An 18,395-nucleotide genomic window follows, 5' to 3' on the forward strand; every position below is an offset into this window, starting at 1 on the left:
GGAAACAAATCAAGGTATTTTATTTTATCTCAAGAACTTCTGGGATTATTCTGTGGCGTGCACTTTCTGACCAATTATAACTTACACATTAAGTTTCTACTGAAAGGGAAACTCTACGCTTCAACCTTTATAAAAAAATTGCCAGTTTTTCTCTATAAATACAGTTTTATAGGGGAAAACTTAATGGCTGAAAGTGGAAGTACTTTTGTTTAAGAGGGAATGTTGCTGTGATGTTGTGGGTGGTTTAATTTTGGTGTCTTCTATCTACATTATTCATACTCAACATGTTCTCATTGTTTTCCAGGCCAAGAGCTTTCATCATCCACTACTTCTCTGTGATACCTGTACCCTGAATTTTATGAACTGTGCCCTCTTTTTTAGTGTTTTATTTTTGTTTTTCTATGTTTGCCTGGGTTTCCTGGCTATCTGACAGCTCTGTCAGGGTGTTTGTACAGGTCTGATTTTGAGGTCTTTAAGTTATAGATATTATAACACCATATGTTCCAGTTTTGCTTACAGTATTGCATGAAGAGTCTGATACATCTAGGTAGCTCTGAGTTTGTTAGATGTGTACAGTATGCTACTTATTTGATTTCTGCCAAGGAGAAAGTACACATGGTAAAGGAGGGAGACAGTTTTGTTGCATGGGGTTACACACCCAATTTAGATATGAGAATGGAAATTCCTGGTGTCTCACACACATCATTGAACAATATTTCCCATCTAAAAAACTTTTACCTTTTGCCTGAAATGTTCTAATTGAATTTACTTTTGGAAGAAGTATTTAAAGGTAAGTGTAGACAAAATACCAGTTACTGAGTAACGCTAGTGCAAAGCTGCTGAAGTGTGCTTTTCTGTAGTGTTCAAGGCAGATGTAAAATTCTTAATGCCTATTTTCTGCTATTGTTTATCTTATTCAAGAGAGATTTTGTTTTGTTGTTTTTCTAAATACTTCAGATCAACCTGCAAACATACTTCCTGTTGTGTTTTCCAGCAAGCTGAAAATAGAAAAAAAGGTTCAAAAGCGTACCCTTTATTAGTAATTACAAGTGCGTGCTGTACAGTGAATGCGTATTGTTTTCTGTCAAGAAAACTTTACAAGCCTTAAAGTGGAGAGACCAAGTAAGATAAACTGGGATGAAGGCAGTTGCCAATAGGAGATGTATCTAAGGAATAAACAGCTTTGGGAGCTTGTCAACTTAAGGTCAAGATTTACAAATCCAGCACATTAATAACTGATCCAGTCATAGTATAACCCAGTAAGTGTTGAATTGTCTTCAGCTGCTGTTCCCAAGTTGTAGATACCTGCGGGTGAATCTCGCTGAGGGGGGTTCACAGCTCTTGACCACCCGTACAAGTAAATAAGCCATCTCATCCTCACTGACTGCTGCCAACTGGGAAAAGGCCTTTCCTGCCAGTAAAGTGTTCCCTCAGCAAGCCCACAAAGAGCAGGCTGGATTCCAGTCTACACTTCTCAAAAATTTACTGTCTTGCCAAACAATAAGCCTGTTGCCTGTCTGTGAGAAAAGTGATCTCTCAATTTCTTCTACTGAATCAGGAGAGCAGTGGTTGGTGGCCTAGGGGTTGGAACTAAGACCTCCCTGTTCCCAAAGCTCTGCTCACTCTGGCATTCGCCTTCTCCTCCCTCTGGCCAAATCACTCAGGTTGGAATGACTTCAGCAGGAGGGATGAAGCACCTTTGTCAGTGCTTTCGCAATTCCTCCAGGGAGGTTTTGATGCTGCTGGGCATGAGGAGAGTTTTGAGAATTTAGCTAGTTGCTTACAGTAGCAGCAAGGTAGTATTTAGGCACTTGCATCCTTTTATGGCTCTGGGCTTTAATTTCTTTTACAGAGTCTCTGTTTTCAGTGCCTTTCATGAAGCGTCAGCCTTCTCAAAATCGTGAAAATACTTCCAAACCCCTGGATTGAACAGTTTAAGAAGAGTTGACTGGGGCTTTTTGGCTCTGCAGGCAAGTTTGGGAGAATGTTGGACTGTGGATAATCCCATCCAATTAAATAAATACTGCTAAAACACATAAGGTTTGCAATAATATTTTTTTGTTACTTTCCAATTTTAATGCCTTACTGAGGTGAGTTCTGAAACATAATGTGAAGTATATAAATGTTGTTAATCTGATAAATGTAAAAAGTCAAGTTTCTTTAGTCATCAGAGGTAGATTGCTTTTAAGGAAGGTGCAGGCTACAAGACTGTTTTTGGGACATACAGTCTGGATTAAGTCATAAGGGCACCCAGTAAGTTTTCCAGTGATACTTAAGTCTTTACGGGTATGTTGTATAGGGATTTTTCAGCATTTTTTGATGAATAGATCCACATGTCTTCTCTGTTGCTGATGGATCTCTATGTAGTGAGTAACAACATCCCGAAAACACATTTGACTTCACCGATGTCTTACAAGTAACCTGAGTTCCCTCTGCACCCAAGGGCCACAGCCCGAAACCCAATGTGTTGCAGTAAGGTGAAGGGAAGCTACCAGCCACCAGCTTTCTCCTTCGCTCACAGATTTTTGGAGTCCAGGTACTAATATGTTCTCCCTATCTGACTCTTGGTGTCAGTGCTTTCTGGCAGATAGCAGTGGAGGAAAAAGGGATTTCCAAATCGGTAATACTTGACGGGCAAATCTGTAGTACTAAAAGATGGGGCAGGAAGCACAGCTTGAACAATTTAATATGTGCTTATTTGCATGATGTCATATTGCTTCATTCCATCTTCCTGTTCTGCAAGGCTGAGCTGGCACCTAACATTCTGGTATCAGAGCAGTTCTTAGCATCTGGTAAAATTTGTCAGCAAAGAGCCCCATCACTATCTTATGCAAGTGGAAGTTTTGCTATGACCTTGTTGACCAATTTTTACTGTAGCCTGAAGTAAAATTGTTTCGTTATCTGGATGCACACAAATATGTGATAAAGAAAACAAGCTGAACAGTAATTTTAATGGAAAGTGACCAACAATTAATGTCCTAATTCTAGCAGTTATTCAAACCTTTTTAGACAGGAGCCTCGGGAAGAGAGGGTAGGATGGTGGAGCTGTGGTTAACTCTTTGGGATGCAGTCATTTCTTGGGTTATATCTGAAACCCAGTGGGAAAGTGTTGATCACATAGCAGTGATCACACCAAAAGCAAAACTTGTAGAGGGGCCAATGGATGGTAGCTAACAAGAAAACTCCAATTTCATAGAAATCCAAGTTTTGGATTGCTTTTTGATCCGAGTTTTCTATTGTGTTGAAGAAGGACATCTGGAGTTCTGTGTTGTAGTGGTTTGGACTTTGTTTTCCCCCAGAGGCTAAGAAAATTGGTAGACCCCAAGGGGTGGAAACCCCTGGAAGTTTTGGAGTTCTGTCCAGTGTGCGCTCCTGCAAAAATGTCAACATTCCACAAGCTCACCGGAAGAGAGGAGTTGTAGGTTTTGGTTGCAGGAGAGGTGGCCATGTTGTAGAGCCACGAGGAAGGGGCTCTGAGCCCCTTGGGCCCTCTGGGGCCCCCCAGCCCCTGGCTGGGGGGGGGACTGCAAAGACCTGGAACAGTGCTAGGCTGGACTAAGTGGTTTGTAGTAAGCTGGGAGATGTTTTCTCCATGGGCGCAGAGCAGCAGCCGGCGCTGACCAGAGAAATGGTGGCAGAGAGCCAGGAGAGATAAGGACCTGAACCGGAGAAGTAACAGAGACATGCAGCATCAGAGAAAGGACTCCTGGAAGGAGAGCTGAGGAAAAAAGAGAGCCAGCAGCCTGAGAGACAGAGTTCTGGGGGTAAGACTGTACCAGCCCCCCAAAACTCCTTTGAGATCCCTCTGAGAAAAGAGGGAGATGGACTCCTATTTAGGAGAAGAGTTTTAGACATGCAGCACCGGAGAGAGAGGAGCTGAGAAGCTCAAAAGATGTCCCGGAGCTGGACCGGGACGGCCAGAGGAATGCGGGGGGAGTTGACCTTGGCTCCCCCCCCTTGCACTGCTGCCACGGTGGCAGCCTGAGAGACAGGGCACAGAGGCCCTGCAAGGAGCTGAGTCTCCTGGAGATACCAGACCGTCACGAAGACCCCCCTGTGTCTTCGTGATATGACGTGGTGATACGACCTTGTCTGGGGTTACGAAGCCCACGGAAGACCCCTCGGTTGTGAGGTGATGGGGCCGAGAGAGGTTGGATACCTCCCTCATGAGTGCTGGCAGAAAGCCAGCTATCAGCTGCTGCATGCATGTGAAGAAGACAGATTGCTGCCTCAGAAGATGCTGCTGCTTAAGGACTGGAAGGGATCTGTCCTTCTTTCCCTCCTGGACTTTTATTTGGAGGGGAGAAGAGATCTGATCCACTGTAAATACATATGTCATGGTAGAGATAGTCTGTGATCGTGTGTATAATGTGATATGGTATTTATCTGTACAGTCATTGTAATATATTCCCTTTCCCCCACTTTGAGTCTGGTGTGTTTTGTCTGGAAAAACCCATCTCACATTAGGTTGAGATGTGGGAGGGGGAATGGAGCTAGGGAATTGGATTTTGTGGCTATCTCAAACCATGACATGTTAAAAATGTAAATGAGCTTCCTAAATATATTAGTATATATACAGTTCATCTGTGTCAGATATGAGCTGACCTTGTGAAGTTTCTGTTTCAGTCTGTGTTCTAGAGAAGCTCATGGAGTGACTGAACAAGCCTGAACTTTGCATGCTGGGAAACTGAAGGATGGTTCTTGGTGGTCTTGCAGTGTCATGTTAGGGTGGAGGACTGAGAACTACATAAGATTCACCTGGAGACTGATAGTCCTTTGAGAAGGCAAGCAAGGCCTGATAGTGCTTACAGCTTTCACCCCTCTGTTGGATCACTTATTCCGTTCATGGAGCTGGATTAAGAGTGTAAGAGCAAAAGCACTAACTTACAAAGAGATTGCTACTTGCAGGGAGGGTCTGTTGGTACAGTCAGGGCAGCAGATCCTCCTTAGCGCAGACAGTTCTTTGGTGGAGGGGGAAAAGGACAACTCAAGCTTTTTGCTCTCCATTTTCATCAGAGGTCTTGATCAAGTAAAATGTGTCAGCTTCCTATATGCATCTTATTTACATTTTTGCCAGTTTACCTTTCCTAAGGTAACTAAGGCAGTGTAAAGGTTTCAAGTGGGCCTCAAAACTTTTTAACCATGTTTAAATCTGATATGCACACATACTGTATGTGTTTCTGTGCATGTGCATGTATATATATATATGTGTGTGCTGGTTTTGGCTGGGATAGAGGGTTTCTTTTCATAGTAGCTAGTGTGGTGCTTTGTTTTGGATTTGTGCTGAAAAATAATGTTGATAATACAGAGATGTTTTCTTATTGCTGAGCAGTGCTTATACAGAGTCAAGACCTTTTCTGCTTCTCACCCCACTCCATCAGCATGTAGGCTGGGGGTGCACAAGTTGGGAGGGGACACAACCAAGACAGCTGACCCCAACTGACCCAAGGGATATCCCTTATCATGTGGTGCCATGCTTAGCATATAAAGCTGGGGGAAGAGGAAGGAAGTGTGGGGACATTCTGAGTGATGGCACTTATCTTCCCAAGTAGCCATTACACATGATGGAGGCCTGCTTTCCTGGGGATGACTGAACACTTGCCTGCCCATGGGAAATGGTAAATGAATTCCTTGTTTTGCTTTGCTTGCGTGCAGCTTTTCCTTCACCTGTTAAACTGCCTTTATCTCAACCCACAAGTTTTCTCACTTTTACTCTTCTAATTCTCTCCCATCCCTCCAGAGAGCAGTAAGTGAGTGGCTGCGTGGGGCTTAGTTGCTGTCTGGCGTTAAATCACGACAGTGTGGGTGTGCATATATATATATATATAGGTATATATATAGGTAGTATATATATATATGTATATATAGGTATATATATTTCTTTAAATTCATGGTGTCTTTGTTTAATACTATTGTGTGCTGGGCTGTCTCCAAAGCGCCTACTTTAAAATTTGAAGTAGAATAGGAATGGCTGGCAGGATCCAGAAAGCCTGTACTTCTGGATTTCTCTCTTCCTAGGTCCCTTTCTGGTCACTGGATTCTTGTAGCACATATATGCAGCCATCTGCAGATGTATCCTGTTCTGGAGAGCTGGATGTCCAGACCTCACTGCAAGTTTGCTCCTGTGGACTGGGGAAACCTGCTGAGACTCAGTGCACCCCCCAGCTAGAGTGGGACTGTGAGTTTCCAGAACAGTGCTCTTGTGAGGAGCACACATCTGTGTTTCCAGTGAGAAGCTGGCTCCAGCCTGTTTTTGTATTTTAGCTTACATGACGTGGCTAAAAACAGATAACCCCAGAAAACAGCATTATAATTCCTATGCTGTAGCTATTTTGTTTAGTCTCATTTTGGCCCCATGAATCTCACAATCTTGACAATAGTTCTGCTCCAAGAGGAAACTCGCTGGCTCAGAGGACTCTCTTGGGAGATGGGCAATAGCATAACCTGTCTGGGGAGGGGCTGGGGCATGGACTGTTGGCTTCCTAGAGATGGACACTATTTAGAAGACTACTGTTAGCAACATGGGAACCAGGAACCGTCACCTTCTCTAATGGCTCTGAAATACAGAATAACTGAGCAACCACGGGCTCACCCTCAGGCGATGATGATGAGCTCAGAGCCTCGGTGAAAGTGCTGGTGTATGGGCAATGTCAGGCACAAATATTTCACCTTAAATTACATTGCTTCTTTTCAAGATGGATTTATTTAATTACACAAGATGGTGTTGATTTATTACATGATAACTGATGGTACTTGGTAAACCAAGGTGCAGAATGCTGGGGCTATTTCTTAATCTGAGTAACTGTGTGTCACTTAATTTGGATTATAAACCAGCTTGCAAAATTCTGCTCCCAATTAGAGTGGTTTTCTCTGAGATAACGCTATGTCAGTAATTCCACTTTGCCACTGAGTCGCGGCTGTGCAACCACACCACATTAACAGGAAGCACAGAAGTTTCAGTTCACCTGATCTGACTATTTGCAAGACATAGCTGGATAGATGTAGGTCACTATATAAAGTGACAGAGTTTTATAGTATGTACGTGACTTTACACACTGAATGCAAAGAACTAGCCATCTGGTGGAAGGGTTAGTAGTGGTGCCTTTGGTGGCATGGCATGGTGTGTGCACTGACATGGGCTGCATTCCCTTTTCTCTCATCTGTGTCAACTAAGTGATGGCTCCTATTGATAAATTCTTCTCTTTATGCTTTACTGATATTGGCAGGAGTTGTCTGAAGAGGCAAGACCACCGGACTAACTTCTATTGCACTTTAATTGACACTATTCTTTGGGGTTTTGTTTTCATATTAATCACTGAATCCTTCTGGCACTGTAATAGAAATTATGACATCAGTGGTTCTGGTAATAATGTTGTATCAACACATTAATAGTGTTGTTTCTGGATGACTTTCTCTTGGATCTCCACTACATGAATGTTTCTGAGGTGAGAATAAAGTTATTTAAACCAAGGAGGTTTTGTTTGGTAGTGGTTTTTTTGGGGGGGTGGGGGTGATGGTGTGTTTTGTTTTTTTGTCCCAGGATGTAGCTTAAAACTGAAGCCACAATGAACTATTAGTTCCTTTCCTCTTGGATGTTTTATGGTATGAAATACCAGTTTTATGATATTTTCTATATAGTATTTTATACTTAGAAGACCTAAAAATTATATAATAAAACCAAGTGAAGGTCAAAGACAAAGATCTCTGATGAAATATCAAATATGTAAGCTGAACTGTTACTGTCAGAGGAAATGTATTACTCTGTGTTACAAAAATGTTACTATCAGGGCAGGTAGGAAGTTGTACATCCTCTCCAAAGTCCTGAGTCAGCAGTGCTTCTACTGAGAGCTGACACCAGAGTCTTTTCTGGTCACCTAATATTCCCAGGCTAAGCAATTTTAGTATTATTCCTCCTTCTTCCAAGAGGTTCACAATTTCTTAATATTAAACCTAGTATGAAAAAAAAGAAAAAAAACAAGCAAAAATATAATGATGAAATGCTACATGTCCTCTCCCAGTTTCTGTGTTGATATAATTTTCTCTACAGAAATTGAATTCCTTCTACCATTCCTAGTGATCATACACAGAAGACATTTGTCTGTGTACTAGGACATTTCCATAATGAATAGCTGGATTATGGAAAAGCTTATTTTCAAGTTTTATAAGGAAGAATCAAGTTCCATTACTGATGTTTTCATTGCTGGGCAGAGAGCTGACTAAAATACGACTTTACTGGAGCTTGAGCTGAAACATTTTTATAGTTGGCTTTAATCTTTGCAAGCTTGAAAGTCTGGGCAAAAGCTGAGGAGAACTAAAATAAAATGCAGCCAACTAGCTCACAAATGAGGTGGAGCAAAATAAGTGTATGAGTGTGACCTGAAACTTGAAATTGCATGTTCAGTTTTAGGTGTTAAGTGACCTGTGGTCCATTCACACAAATGTTTAAGGGGGGAGAATTGCATCACCAAATAGAAGATCCAACAGGATGATACACAGGCTCACTCTTTCACATGCCTACTCTTGGCAGTGTTTCTAGCCCAGTGGCCAATTCTGACTTTTCAAATAATGCAGTATAATCCTGGCTGATTCAAAGTGTACTAAAGCTCAAGGAAATTCCTGCGTGCCGGTGTGCTGCTGCTGATACTCAACATCTGAACATCAAAGTACAGTGTTGGTTATTCACCTGTGGCCTCATTCAAAGTCAGAAGGAAATGTCTGTGGCTTTTGAGGCAGATGTGATGTAGAGTTCCAGTCATCCTCAAAAAATCCTGTTTTCAATGTGGGTCAAGAAGTCATTGTCGAGAATATTCTACCACTGTAGTTTCTTAATGAATTTGGGAAACAAAATGTTTATAGGTGAGTTTACTGACAGGACATTTAACTCTTGGAACAGTACCAGGGAAAAAAAATGACCTGTGAACATTTTCAAAATTATTTTTTTATTAATTATACTTAAAAAAACAGCGCAAGAGGGTATTTTATAGAAGATGGGATGTCTTTGGTAGTTTTTAATTAAAATGAAAGCATAACAGGTATGTTTCCTTGTAGGAATTTTGTACTTTAAATGGTGCTACTAGCCTTAAACATTAAAAATATCATTAAACCTAGAAAAAAAATAATAAAATTAGAATGGGAAATTACTTCCCCCTTGTTCTTAAGATATATTTTGTCCGGTATATTCTTTCTCCCCAGAGTAAGACCCACCAGTGATGGTTTCAGCCAGAGTACCACATTTTAAATTAAAGGGAGATTTCCTTCCACTGGTCTCTCTCCTGCCAACTCTACAGTTCAGAGTAGCCTGTTCAGGAAGCAATTTCCCTGAAGTTCACATTCAGTACTGGCTTAGCACTTAGACCTTATTTTTCAGAAGTTGATTGTACTTCCTTCTCAAACAAGAAGAAAAAGAAATTATTCCTCAAATGTTAGCAGAAAATCTTTATATTCTTTCCTCTTTCTTAGGACTTCTGAGGACTGGAGTATGATCCAGTAGTAGTGCAGGTTTTTAGCTCCATCTTTACATAGGATGTAATGCTGGATTCATATCTCCCATGCAGGGTGTGGTGAGCTAGTCAAAAGAGGTGATAGCCATGACAAGTCACATTTTCTTTCTATGCAATCTCATAACAGAAGACCCCGGGAATGGGAGGCATATCCACACTTCCAAAGAAATTCTTTTGACATGTAGCAGGAAATAGCAGCAGCCATGACTGCGGCTATACCATAATTCTGTGGTACATCCAGGACCAATAGTCATTTGGTAGAAGATGGCTGAGAAGAGACCAGGAAAGGACTGATGAGCATGCTAAAATTAGTGTCCAGTAAGGTTTTGACTGTTTGTTTTTGCATTGGACCATACTCACAGTAAACTAGAGTAAGCACAGTAAGCACTAACAGAAAGTTAAATAATGCAAAGGCTTTAGAAATGTCATAAAAAAAAATTTCATGCAGAACACGAATTAATGAACTTACAATATGTACTTCAGCATCTCAGTGTGTGGAAAATAAAGGTGATAACAGAAGTAACAAGGTAAACTAAACAACTGAAACAAAGCTTTTCTAAAGTATCAGAAGGAAAACATCATGACACAACGAAAAAGTAGCGTGACAGAGAGATGGCTAACAATACAGATGGGAGAAAGAGAGCTTTATCAAGGCTAACAAGGTTTTCTATGAAAATAGGTGTGTCATAGTGTATGGTTTCAAATAATAGAGAAGACAGACAAAAGACATCCTGCATTGACTGCATAAAAAAGGGCAGAAGAAAGATTCAACGTCTAATTCCTCATTCATCTGCCTGATGTTGTTTATATGTCCATCAGGATGCATGGGAAGCTTGGGACCAGCAGGGCTCCTCACAGTGGTTTGAAGAGATGAGAGTGGCACAGCACCTACTTACCTAGGTCATGCACCCTTTCCGTGGGATTGGAGCCACAAGAAGACATAAGGCAAGCTAGATCTGTGTCTGACAAGAGTAAGTGGCCAAAGGGATGGAGAGGTGGCATGTGCCAGAAAGATGAGGAGAGGGAATCTGAACCAGGGAGGGTCTGAATGCCTGTTCACAGATTTTATTCTGGGTATGGCACTTCAGTTGTGATGGATGAGCTGATGGAGAAGTGTGAGAAACCTCAGTTAGAAACAGATTTTGGTTATCAGGCTGTATTTAAAACCTGGAGAGGAGTTTGTGGAAATGCGCTTCAGAGGAGGCCAATCCTTTGAAACAGCCTATCTGTCAGGATTTCTCACAATTTCGTCTTTAATGTCTGTCTTTTGGCTAAGTAAAGTACAACTCAGCATTTCATCTTCTCATTAACTTGCACCACCACTAGGACTATTAGCCTCCAAATGAAACATATGTGGAGTTTAGAAATATGTTCTTGAATAGCTTTGTGGTACATTTGGGTGTGAATGAGACTGTTGACATCCTGGGTCCAGACTTGCTTTCTGCTGCCTGCTGCAGTCAGGATGCTGTTGGAGGTTGGTCATGGGAATGGGAACCTGAGAGTGGCACAGAAAGGGAGGGGTTGATGGTGGCTCCAGGGTGAGAGGGTGCAGTTTCAAGGGCACAGATCTGTGCAGAGCTGATGTGGCAGGTGTCCGAGGGAAACTGAGGCGGGACTGAGACCTGGAAAGATGAATTTCTGCTGCAGATGTATCAGAGGAGGCTAAAGAATAAACCTAGTGCCACCTAGCCTTTAAGTGCTTCTTAAGGAAAAGAGCTGGGCATTTCAGACCATGGGGTAAAGTTGATTATGGCTTTTGTCCTGGGAACCTCAGCCGCAAAGGTTTGAGCCCAGCCACAGGGATGCCCACTCTCAGAGTTCTCAGATGTTCACTCTCAGAGGCAGAGCTGAAGCATTGGTTTTCCAAGTCTGATTTCTCCTCTTTGTCACCTATGTGCCTTGTGGGTATTATACAACCAGGAGCTGGCATTTGTACCAGTTCTGTGTTCTCATGCACTGCTGTCTACAGCTGGGTTGCAACTTACTCTCTAAAAAGAGCACTGTTTCTCTTTAACACTGTGCATAGTATTTCAAACTGAAGGTGCAGAACTACCTTAATATTACCAGAAGAGGCTTAGGAACATGGAAATCACCTGGATAAGAAAGGACATGACCACAGGTCTGGTCATTGCACATGATTACAGCCTGGAATATGGATAATTTTTTAAAAAAACACAGGAATTTGGAAATCAGGGATGTGAAAAATGCGGTGTTGGTCCTACACAGTTTCTGATCTCTCAGAGAGGATTTCACAGTGATGGGCAGATGGCTAGTGACCCAGTGGGCCACTGTGTGGGAAAGGGTATTTGCAGGGTAGGAACCATAGGTGGTCAGTGCTTTGGGTCTTTTGCAGTCTCTGACTACTTGTGTACACCAGTCAGCAGCAGAGAAACACCAGTCTTTTACCACAGAAGATGAACAAAAGTTTAGATAAGTTACATTATCTGCTATCAAATTGTCAATCAAATAAGTGCGTTACAATTGGGACAGGAGGCGCAAACTCATAAAGCTCTCAAATATTTTTATGCAAAAAGAATTCAGGATTCCTACCCTGGTAAAAGCCCCTGCTTTACCCCACGTTAATATTTGGTTTGTTTTATAGGAAACTAAGGATTATGATGCCCTTTGAAGTTGTATTTGTGGGTTTTGAGGTGGTTAGATAGTTCTCAGAAGAGGATACTGGAAAGTAAGAGACTTGCTGATGTCATTTTTATTTCACCACCAGTACCCAAAAAAGAAAAAAAGCTGAGAGAGATGTTGCTGGCCCTATATAAGGTGCAGTCACCTCCTGCAGAGTGCATCAAGAATCACAGCAAAGGTAAGGCTTGCAGCCTTCGTGCTGCTCTCACTTTGCCTTGCCCACTCTCCCTGATGCTAACGCTGCTCTCTCTCATCAGTGCTGAGTGCTGTAGCTGCAGCCTGCTGGAACGGACGATCTTGGACCGTGAGCCATGGCCTACCTGCAGACCTTGTCCAAGAGCTTCCCAGGATGGGTTTTCTTCTGTTGCTGTCTCCCTCTTCTTCTCACCAGCTCTCTGCCTCTGAAAGGGGCTTCTACTGCCCATCATGCCTGCAGGCTCAGGAAGATCAACTTCCAGCAGCCCTACATTAGGAATCGCACCTACACCTTGGCTAAAATGGTACAGTAACCCACATATTCTTCATAGTGGGATCTGAGGACTTACTCCTCTGTCCCGGCTTCTAGCCTTTGGCATTGCTCTCTATTTACCATGCCTTTCTCCAGAGGAAAAATGTACATTTGCAGTTAAGGCAGAGCTTGGGTGTGTGGAGTGGGTCTGTTACCTGCTGGTTGTGTAGGCAGGGGAAGCTGTTGCCTCTCCTCCTCCTGCTCCTGGTCCCCAAAGGAAAGGAAACCCCTGGAACAGCATGGCTCCTTCTCTTCAAGCAGCTGGTGCTAAAACGGGACAATTGTGAAACATGAGATTAAATTTCTCAATTTGCCCAGTCCATTTGGAGCTGGGCTTGTCCATGACTCCAGTCACAGCCAGGCAGATGCTCAGGCATCTTACAGTGCTCTGCTTGGGCGGGTTTCTTGGCTGCTCTTGCCATGGGTGGGTCTCCCACAGTGTACACCATCGAAGGCTGCAGCACCTCCCAGCAGCACTGTGGGCCACCGCGAGGTCGGCCACCTGCAGCATCTGGTTTAGTCATCGTAACCACTACGACATCGGATGTTTAAGAGGGGGACATGAATTCAGACTTTTGCTTATTTATTTTCCAGTGATACTGACTTTAAATCACATCCAATTGAGGGGAGAAACAGACACAATATCCAGGTTTATCTACCTGTAACAGACTGCCTGTGGCGTCCATTCCCTCATTTCACTTGCACTTTCATTACTGATGAAGACCTTAGGGTTTATTATTCAATTTTAGGCAAGGTTCCCATCCCCATCTGACGTTTCCTTTTTTTACTCTCAGGCCAGTGCCTCGGACAAGGACACAGATAACAGATTGATTGGGCAGCAGCTCTATGTTAACATCAAGGTAAGCCTTACTCAAGGAGTCTGCTCTTTACGTATCTCTGCAGCACTCATTGATCTCTTGCTTTGATTTAACATGATCTCTTGTTTTCACACATAGGAAAACAACCGCTGCTACCTGATGAAGAGGGTTGTGGAGATTGTGGTAAAAGATGTTCTCCTCACTGAGGTCAAGAATCAGTACCCATATGTTGAGGAGGTTGCACAGTTCTTGGCATCCCTGACCTCGGAGCTGAGCAGATGTGTGAGTAACACTGGGTTTCTTTCCCTGCGAGTGTTGACTCTTGTTGCTGCTCCTGAATCTCAGAATGTTACAAACAGTGGCAAAAGGCAGTGATACAAAAGGAAACCTCAGATCAAAGATATGAAACTCAGAGTTGATAGAAAGGTGTGAAAAAGAAAAAAAAAATCAAGCACATTGTTGCGTACAGCTGTCAATCTTATGTCTGGATGTTTCCTTTTTTTAGAAATTCTCAGGAAACAGAGAGCACATTGAAAAGAACCTGGAACAAATGAAGAACAAAATGGAACAGGTACATTTTTTTCCAAACATTTAAAAAGAGCTGTTTCAAACCCTAATCATTTAGTTGGATTAAGTCTGACCTGACTATGAAACAAACTCTGGAGATTATTTAGGAGGTGAAGCTTGCAGGGGAATTAAGGAGGGGATTAGTAACATTTCCCCTTCCAACCCTCCTTCACTTGTCCTGGTAACTCTGCACATGTTATGGTAATTTAAACCTTAAAAAGTTATGTTGCAGGAACTGTATATGCTAGTCTAGATTTGAACAAGCTAGTTTATATCTTATGGCATAATGACTAACAGAACTATGTGAGAGAATTAGGAAAGTTAAGTTCTTGATTCAGTTTCTGTGACAATCCTAATTTCAATTTTCTGAGAAATCGTGAGTTGCTAAGACTTGCATTCTGCTCTTTTCTAGTTGGGAGAAAATGGAAAGACTAAAGCCATTGGAGAATTGGATTTACTGTTTGACTACATGGAAAATGCCTGCACTGGTGTCACAAAGAAGGGAGGGAACAAGGAGAAAAACTGAGAAAATTTCAGATCAGGCTTGAAGAGATGTCTCTGAAAATCTCTTGTGATAACTCAAACTAATTAGCTGTTACAGCAACTACACCCATTCCCCCCAGATGCAATATGTTTTTCACTTGTGTCAAAACTAGCAAACTAAGTGGGCAGAGACAGGATGCATATTGCTGCCTTCTTTGAAAATGAAAACTCCAGGACACTGCAGCTCCATTTAAACACAGGCCATTAGTTATTTTCAAAGGCACGCTCCTGTCCTCCCCATCTCCATAGGAATGAGGCAACTGTTTCTGTCTTTTATATGCTGAAATTTGACACCTATGGATCAGCTTTGATCAAGGTAGGTAGTTAAAGGTAGTCAGGAAGTTTTGAGCCTCTTGCCTGGAAGTCTATCTTGAATATGTTGTCCTCTTCTGACCTTTGCCTGAAAAGCTGGTATTTCAGACTAATTCAGAAATATTTTTTTGTCATTTGTATTTAATGGTAACTTATTTTAAAGTAATAATTATACAATACTTTTATTTATATAGATTAGTTGAAAAATGTTCAAGGAAATATATTTATGAAACTGTACCAGAAAGTTTTAGGTGAACTATGAAAGTAACACTGCTGTGTGATATTTATATGCAAATTGAATATTTTATAAATGCTTGCACTTTAATTTATTATAATAAATATTTTAGTCCTCAAACATTGCCATTTGCAGAGCTTTTATCTTTTCTTTTCACAAGGGATATGATACACATTACACCTGTGGTGTTGCTGGACTAATGGCTGTACTTTTGTATCTACAAAGCATGCAACCTCAGTTTGGGAACATGCTTCCTTACCATAAGGCTGCAATTTCAACTTATCACAGGCCAGGGCTTAGTGAGGAGCATGTCAATCAGCCTTTCTTGTAGGGGGCAGTGGGAAAAACAACATCACTCCTGAGAGTCATTGGTTTGGTTCATTGTTCTGCCTGAGAATGCCCAGAGAAAAGATCCCATCTTGAATAGCTGCTGGTGAAAGGCCCCAGACTGTCCCTCTGGGTCAGATGAAATGGAGACAGTAAGGAAGCAGTTGCTAGTGAAAACTCTAGGATGCTGCATTCTCACTGATCTATCCATAGGCACGCTGAGCACAAACGGTGTTCTACAGCGTTAGGAATTTGAAAGTCCTTCAGAAGAGAATGTTTGGTACCTACTCATGACACAAGCTCCAAGATAGAAAGCAGCCCAAGTCACTGAAGAACAGTTTAATCTGTCATTATCATGTCCTTCAGCCATGTCTCCTGGGCAAAGACAGAAGAGTTGCTCTAGTGCAGCTGGAGAAATTGGTGACTGGACCAAGGTTAAAAAAGTCAGAAAGCCAGAGGAGATATGTAATAGCAGATTTTCAGCAACTGCTGAAGTGTTCTTGAGTAAGACCTTACTATTTATTCATCAGGGCAACAGATATTCTGTCCACATTTAAAAATTGCTGCTCCTGAGCCAGAGCAATTTAAAGATGCATTTAAAAGCATCCATCCATACCTATTTTGAACAAGGTTTATGTGAACTGAAATCGTAACACTTTCTTGTAGGAAATCACATATTAGACTGGCATATGATCCATTTGAGTGATGGATGCCTGTCAAATTAGATGCATTCAACGTGGTTTACTTTTCTCCATACACTCTCATTTGCATCTCACAATATATGATTTATGTGCCTGTTCACAGTCAAGGCAGAAGTGACCCAACAGAGACAGCCAGCCATGATTTGGTACGACATGACAGTGTCAGGGGTTTAACCTTTTGCTATATTCAGCAGAATACATCTTTCCTTTCTTGTGGAATATGCAGTGATGTTGTCAAGAGCTATTGGCCAACATCCTTTCTCTTATCACTCAAGCTTGTGTCAGCTGACAGCAAAGCGAGGGAATTCAGGCATCAAATGAGCAGTTCACTTCACTGACCTTTGAAATACACTGTCTTTCCCCAAACTATGCCTGTCCCTCTTTATAGTCAGTGGAAGGTAAGAGGAATTATTCAGGTGTCATTCCTCTGGTCTACATTAGAAGCTTATGAAGATTGTGATTTTTGACAGCATAACATGACTTTGCCCTAAAAGTACCTGTTTTCTTCCTTAATTATAAATAGAGACTAGATCATGAGCCACACATGGACTCTGTGATATAATTGCTTCACAGATGGATAAATAACTTATTTCCTTGTTCTACTTCCTCTAGGCCTCTTCTACATTTTCCTTGTTGAGCTGCCCTACCCAGAAATTCCAAATCAGTCTCTCAAGTTTTCCAATGCTTCATTTGGGCTAAACCCAAATGAAAACCCATTTGTCCACAAAAGTGTAAAAATGAAGTCAACTAATTATTAACTTCTCTAACCCTAAAAACCACCAGCTGGAAGACTCTACCACGGAAACCTCATGAGCTGGTGCCCTGGAAATGCCACAGAGCAAATTTTGCAGAATTTCCTTCATAGGTTTTCTTGCAGGGTACGTGTGACTTGTGGGTGTGTGAAGGGTGGTGGCGATGGTCAGTTTTGAACAGATGAAGGAAGTCGAAGTCGGAGGAGGTTTCCCTTACAACAGGGGGAAGTATCTGGGACAAACAATTACTGACTAAAAGAAAATAAAAATATAGTTTCAGGAAAGCTGGGTTTCAATTCAGTTGATAGTTACAGCTCAAAAAAGGAAAATCATGCTGAAATGTTTCGTTTTGACATTTTTCTAAATAAATAGTGTTTTGGTTTAGAATTTTATGTGCATTTCTTTCAAAGGTTGAAAAGAGATTTGAAAGCAAAATGAACTGTTTCATTTTGAGTTGAACAAGTGCTTTGGGCTGACCCAAAATGAATTTTCTTGGTTTAATTTTTCAGTTGGGTCACCAAAAAGAAACTCCATTATTCATGCAATTCTAATTTCCATTGCCCTATTTTCCTTTCCATTCTCTACCTCCCAGTCATGAACTATTTGTAATTCCAAGAGGTCCTCGACCTAGCGCTGGTGGGGAAAGCACCTGATCCACATCCTTCACCGAGGGCAACTCCACTGGAGAGGCTGGAGAACCTCTTCCCTAGCAAAAACTGACAGACCACCCTACTGTCAAATTTGCATTTTGTTGGCTCTTCCTCCCCTTTTTTACATTAGGTGACCAGAACAGGCACTTTTTTTGCTATACAGATAATCATAAAACATTTAAACTGCCTCTGAAACTTCATATCGTGAAGAGAGAGGAACCCAAAGCATGAACAGAAGTTGCCACATCCTGCTGAGTAAGTATTGGTGACAGTTTAAGAAACATCTCTTAAATATGTTGCATGGAGTGTTATTCAGTTATGAGATTTACATATTCAGTGTATGAATATATACTCCCCAAGTGACCTAGAATAATAAAGCGTTGATATTTCCAATTTGTCACTGGAGACGTACTCTAGGCAATGTAAAATGCTGAACCTATCCTGATCAGAAACCAATGGCGTGTGATTATGTCAGCTTTTGCTTTACAGCACAATTAGCTAAACAATTAGCTGCTCTGGAGAAGGTATGGATGGCACTGAACAGCAGTAAATACCTGACAACCTTCTCAATCGCAGCCATCATCACTATGGATGTTTGTAAAGTCAGTGTAATTGGGAGCAGAACTGGCCTGCTAAAGTGAAGTAAGATTGGCAGAGACATTAGAGTCAATTCCAGGCTCGTATCTGATGCTGCCAGAAAGAATGTAATGAGCATGGAAATAAAGAAAAACCTACAGTGCAGTTGTATGGAACCCAGGGTACTTTTGGCAGGCCACTACCCAACGATATATTTCATAAAATTGTATATTTAGGGCAGAAAATAATGCAGCCTCTCAGGGGAT

The 18,395-nt window shown here is 41.7% G+C and overlaps 1 protein-coding gene across 2 annotated transcripts; it reads left to right on the plus strand.

The window, feature by feature from the left end:
- The first annotated feature begins 10,052 nt into the window (after nucleotides 1–10,052).
- Nucleotides 10,053–15,300, plus strand: IL22 (interleukin 22). 2 transcript variants are annotated; one of them, XM_051795859.1, is made up of 7 exons: nucleotides 10,053–10,471; nucleotides 12,238–12,318; nucleotides 12,398–12,640; nucleotides 13,443–13,508; nucleotides 13,605–13,748; nucleotides 13,972–14,037; nucleotides 14,446–15,300. In XM_051795859.1, exons 3-7 carry the CDS (start codon nucleotides 12,452–12,454, stop codon nucleotides 14,557–14,559), a joined length of 579 nt encoding a protein of 192 aa, XP_051651819.1. In that variant the 5' UTR covers nucleotides 10,053–10,471; nucleotides 12,238–12,318; nucleotides 12,398–12,451; the 3' UTR covers nucleotides 14,560–15,300. The 2 variants fall into 2 exon arrangements, with proteins under 2 accessions (XP_051651819.1, XP_051651820.1); XM_051795860.1 differs by lacking the exon at nucleotides 10,053–10,471 and having other exon boundaries at nucleotides 12,230–12,318.
- Nucleotides 15,301–18,395: the final 3,095 nt, after the last annotated feature.

This window comes from Manacus candei, unplaced genomic scaffold, assembly GCF_025592945.1.
Source record: "Manacus candei isolate 608988 ecotype Guabito, Panama unplaced genomic scaffold, ASM2559294v1 h1tg000043l, whole genome shotgun sequence".
Taxonomy (NCBI): Eukaryota; Metazoa; Chordata; class Aves; order Passeriformes; family Pipridae; genus Manacus; species Manacus candei.